The sequence below is a fragment of the Corapipo altera genome, unplaced genomic scaffold, assembly GCF_003945725.1.
Source record: "Corapipo altera isolate COAL_440 unplaced genomic scaffold, ASM394572v1 78543, whole genome shotgun sequence".
Lineage (NCBI taxonomy): Eukaryota > Metazoa > Chordata > Aves > Passeriformes > Pipridae > Corapipo > Corapipo altera.
The window spans coordinates 1-5,001 of NW_020886965.1; the positions used below are offsets into that span (position 1 = coordinate 1).

At 42.7% G+C, this 5,001-nt stretch overlaps 1 protein-coding gene across 1 annotated transcript; it reads left to right on the top strand.

Annotated features, from left to right (window-relative positions):
• LOC113941412 (beta-microseminoprotein-like) lies at positions 1-4,404 on the top strand. Its single transcript, XM_027632564.1, has 4 exons — positions 1-77; positions 2,447-2,546; positions 3,082-3,184; positions 4,055-4,404. The coding sequence occupies exons 1-4, from the start codon at positions 75-77 to the stop codon at positions 4,182-4,184; spliced, it is 336 nt and encodes a 111-aa protein (XP_027488365.1). The 5' UTR covers positions 1-74; the 3' UTR covers positions 4,185-4,404.
• The last annotated feature ends 597 nt before the right edge of the window (positions 4,405-5,001 follow it).

Genomic DNA, 5,001 nt, shown 5'->3' on the forward strand with positions numbered 1-5,001 from the left:
CTCTCTGATTCCACATTAAGCCCTTCAGATTTCTTCTGAAGACTTGGAAATCTTTGGAAGCCAAGGGTTCCACAATGGTAAGCCTAAGGTTTAGATTTTTCAAGGGGATACAGACAGGTATTTGCTTTAAAACTGCAAAAGAAGAATATTTAAGGGAATAAATTATGTACATATTTCAACTGTGGACATATTGTATTTAAAAACTGCAGGATGCAAAGGAAGTAAGACACCTTTGGGAAGATTACTGCAAATTTTGTTCTTTGTATTTGAATTCTTTGCAAGAATCTGTACAGATTAGTCTTTCACTTCCTGTTATCCTGTCCTCAGAAATGGTTGTGAAATCATTCAGAGTTTTGTAAACATTTAGGACCATGCTTTTAAAAGCTATCAATGTGAAAAAAAGTTTAAAACATAATGGCATTATAATGAAAGAAATGTATATTTTGTTTGCATATCCTGTCTGCTCTTTTCTTTGGATCTCTCAAGTTGTGTGCTGTTTCAGCTCTTCAAGCCTCCAAACGTGCTTGCAGAATCTGAATCAACAGTAGGTCGAGCTAAATAGGTAGGCAAAGCTTCTGGCCTAGTTTTCCTCTAATTTGTGCTCACGTAATCCCTGAAGGTACAGACATCAATTACTACCTTTGATGAGAATCTCAGGAATGGCATAAATTCTACAGAAGAAGCAGTACTTTCTATGAGACATGCTGATTCATAAATAGGGAAGAAATGATCATCTGCTTCTTTCTCTGCTTAAGCTTTACTGCTAGATTTCTGTTACTTATCTGACATATCCTTTGGTTGCAGCATGAAGTCAGTTCAGACAATGACTGAACAACACAGACTTCCCCCTATATGTCTGCATAGATTCAGTGGAAGTTCCAAAACTTTGATCTTTAGAGAGAGGAGCATGCCCAAGCTCATCTGACTGGCATTTCTAGGAATAGCATGACAAGGACAAATGTTGGAACAAACAAGGGATAAAACATTCACAGAAGACAGCACAGCAAAAGAAGCATTTTAGTATTTCCAACAAAGACATGAGGGACATGCCATGGCACTCTATGAGCTGTTGCAAACTGCTGAACCAGTGTGGAGGAAAGCCACCCCCAAACTCCAGCTGGATGTCTAATATACAGCAAACAGCATCCCAAGCATGTTGAGATAGATCCTGTGTGGAAAGCCACAGTTCCCTGCCCTCCCAAAGCCCGGGGCAGCTGCACAGCACAGAGAGCCCCACAGATTCATGCCAAATGCACAGGGAGCCTCAACAGAGACCAGCTGCAATGTTTCATCCTACAGCTTCATGGAACAGGAGCTGCTTAGACACTTTCCTGTGGCCAGGCACCGTGGAGTAGAACAGTTGAAGAGTTTAAGTTTTTCTTCTTCTCTCATTCTGGCAGTGGTGCTGAGCATGGCAACTGCCTCTGTTGTAGCCTAAAGCCTCAGGAACTACCAATCACAGAACCACTGTGGAAATTCAATATTATACCCTTCCCAGACCACTCCATAAATCCTCCTCCTCCCTTTCAACTACATCAGAAATGTCATTCAGCCCCATAAGAAAGCAGCACATCAAGGATTAAAATACCAAGTTTTTTCCACAGCAGCCAGAGGAGTTTTACCTTGGCTCACCATCTGCCTGTGTTTCAGGACCTTTCAGTGTCTTTCAGCATTTCTGATTCAAGCAACCCAAGGCAGAAAGCAGAGGTGCCTAAACCCAAAGCTTCTCCCTGCTATTTGAAACCCCATTTTCAAGCAGCCACAGCCTCTAAAGTTCAGAATAGTAACTTGGAAAGATCTCATGTTAAAATCCTTTCATGTTAGCCTGCAAGTGCTATCAAGAAAATCTATATAACTTCCTCCATTGTTTCTCAGTCTTTGGCCATTCCTAAACTTTTGCCTTAAGTTATCCAGCTGGAGCAAGCCATCAAAATAACCCTGTGCTCTCATGTTCCTCCAGTCCCTCTGTCAGAATAACCATCATTACAAAGTTATGCAGGCTTTTTCAAAAGAAGTGCTGGTGGTTCAGCAGGTCCCAGAGGACATATCTGAAGAACTCTTACAGATGTTTAGCTGTTGCCACCACTAGTCAAAAGGAAGTATGGCCTGTGAAGAGTCCAAACCTATGTATGCATGGTTTAACAAGATGGCTCAGGTGAAGCTGAGCACAGTGTACCACACTCAGATGTCCTAAGACACCGATTTGTATCTCTCTTCTCTACCCAGCCACCTATTCCAAAAAACCTATGTCATATCATTTTGTATGTTCCCAAGTACAGGAAAAAGTAAGCAATGCAGTGAAATATCTAGAGTGTCCTTTTCCATTACTTTCATGTACACATAAGGTTATTCGTAATTTTGGTTCAGGTTCAGTGACAGCTTCGGAAAACAGAGATAATCAATGTGGCATTAAAGTCATACCATGGGCTCTGTGTTTCTTTTACAGAAGAGCTTTCTGGCTTTCCTTCTTGCAATGGGCATCATCGTGGCCCTGGGTGATGCATACTGCTTTACTAAACATTACAAGCCAGGGAAGGCTTACAAAGGTAAGAGCAGACAAGACCCTCTCACTTGATTGCTCTGTAGTAGCTTGGCTCTGTGTGGAGCTTCCAGGAAGGGCTCAAAATACAAGGGAGGAGGGAGATTTAAGAAAGACACAAATAGGAGGTTTCAGCACCAAGGTGTCAAAAGTAGGGGAAAAACAAAGTCTCACCCTGGACTGAGTGTGGCTGCAGCAATATTATTGCTATTGGTGGTAGATTGCTATTGTTATTGCAGCATCTGGAGCCGATGCAGCAGTTGAGAGTAGATCTGAATAAAATGTGGTGCCAGGTGGCAGACCTGGCTGTTTGGTTGCTCGCTTTCATCCCAGATCTGTCACATGGAAACCCTCTTTAATGAGTAAAGACAAAAAGAATTCACAGTCTTCAAATAATTAGGGTAATAACCAGAGAACAAAATTACTTCTAATTTAATAATGCCTAGAAAAAAATTTCAGAAAACTTGAAATAATTATTAAACTTTTCAACCTTTAGGTAGAGGCTTAATTAACATGTTCTGTCTTGCTGTTGCCTTATGCAGGCTGTATGCTGAATGGAAAACTGTACCCCCTTGGACACATTGAGAGGACAGAAGATTGCTACAGATGTGACTGCAGCCGAACTGAAATGAGGTGTTGTTCAATGTAAGTTTGAACTTCTGGGTACCATCACTGCACACAGGACAACCACAGCTTTCCATTTGCTGGAGATAAGGACACAAGAGAGCCTTTTGTCCCTCATGTCACAGAGCAAGTGAAAGCCACATAGAGTTCTTGACCATTTGGATCCTTAGCTGTGTTTACCTTGGCTCACTTTCTGATGACTAGGAGTGGACACAGAGCCATCCAGGCACATCCAGGTGGTGCTTGCCTTGAATCTTCTAGGAACTTGTGAACCCCTCTGCCACTGCAGTTAAATCTTTCCTTAGCTGAGAAAGGGAGGGTAGGAAAGAACTACTTTCACAAACAACTTCAGCAAAATTCCTCTAAAGGGCTTATGATGATCCTAACCCCTTTCCGGAGGTGCTTGTCTCCAGTGAAAATGCTGACCCTAGAATGACAAGGCTCTGCTCTGAATCTCTCCAACATTCTCCTTTCCTCTCATCCTGCCTTCTCAAAGGGCCAAAATGGCTTGATAACTATCTTTGCCTTTGTTTAGGTGACAATCGGTCTATCAGGAAACAGCTACCCCCTTCAAAGCAAATTGGAAATAATGGAAACTTAATGGACACAGAGAAAACATGCCAAGCTCATGCTTATGTCAGACTGTAGAGTGCAGTGCTAGAAATCCCCATGCTAGTGCTGAGCACCCTGGTACATGTCCACAGTGCAGTGCAGCGAGGCATCATTTGAGGCCCTGGAAGTTGCAGCTGGGTTGCACTCAAGGGAGCTCAGCTGGTCTAAGGCATAGTTTCAGAGATGTCTCACTGAGCAGTAGTTGAAGCCATAATCAATGAAGTATTGAAACTTCTATTGCTGTCAAGCTAACATTTGCTTTCTCTTTACCAATGACAGATTTTTGACTCCGATTCAGTATGACAAAGAGAACTGTAAAGTCACTTTAAACAAAAAAAGCTGTACCTATGATGTGGTGCAGAAGAATGACCCCTCAAAGGAGTGTTCTCCAGTTGCACGTGTGGGCTAACACGTGGGCTAACACCTGCTCCAAACCTCTGCACTGTGGAATTGTTCCCCTTCCTACACATGCTTTGCCATCCCAGAGAAGTACAATGACGTGGGAAATCTACTTGTTCTAATTCAGCATAAAAGATGCATAATCACGTACAATGTCTCCTTTCTGTAATATTTGCATGGGTGTCATTGAGCTCTTTTGACTACAATAAATCCAGATGAAAGATCCATCAGTGCTTCATATTGATGTTTCTTTTTCTGCAGTGACATGGGGCAGTGTCACCTTCTTTGAGAAAGGGATGCCTTTGCCTCACTACTCTGACATGCTGTGCACCAGTACCCTGGCACAAGCCACTTTTGCACTTGGCAGGTTCTGTTCTAGCCAGGTGTCAAAATCCATTCTCATTTGGAAGGGATGCACTGACTTGGACGTGCAAAACTCCTACTCAGGGCACACGGGACACACCTGAACTGCTGTAGACATTTTGGTATCTCCTTCTGTGCTAAGACTTCTGATCCCTGGAAAAGCAATGAGGATGTGATCCAAGGAACATCATCCTTTTCCTCCCAATTTTTTTCTTCATTTTCATCAGTGTTGTTGCCCATGTGCTTCTTCATGGCAGTAGAGCCTGAGGCACTAATAAAAGGCAGATGCCTTCTGTCCCTTCAGTGTAAGAATTCCCTACATTCCCTGGGGAGTGAAGTCCAGCTTCAAAATCAAATCTCCCTCCTAGCAATAGGTAATATCATAAGTCTGCCCACATATAAGACACCAGACAACAATACCCTGCAAAATGCTGCTTCTACATGGGCTCTTTGCTTGAAAAATG

Bases quoted from the DNA above. Each gene is read 5' to 3' on its own strand.
- LOC113941412 (XM_027632564.1), top strand. The intron at 2,547-3,081 runs GTAAGAGCAGAC...TGCCTTATGCAG, and splicing joins GCCAGGGAAGGCTTACAAAG to GCTGTATGCTGAATGGAAAA. The intron at 3,185-4,054 runs GTAAGTTTGAAC...TACCAATGACAG, and splicing joins GAAATGAGGTGTTGTTCAAT to ATTTTTGACTCCGATTCAGT.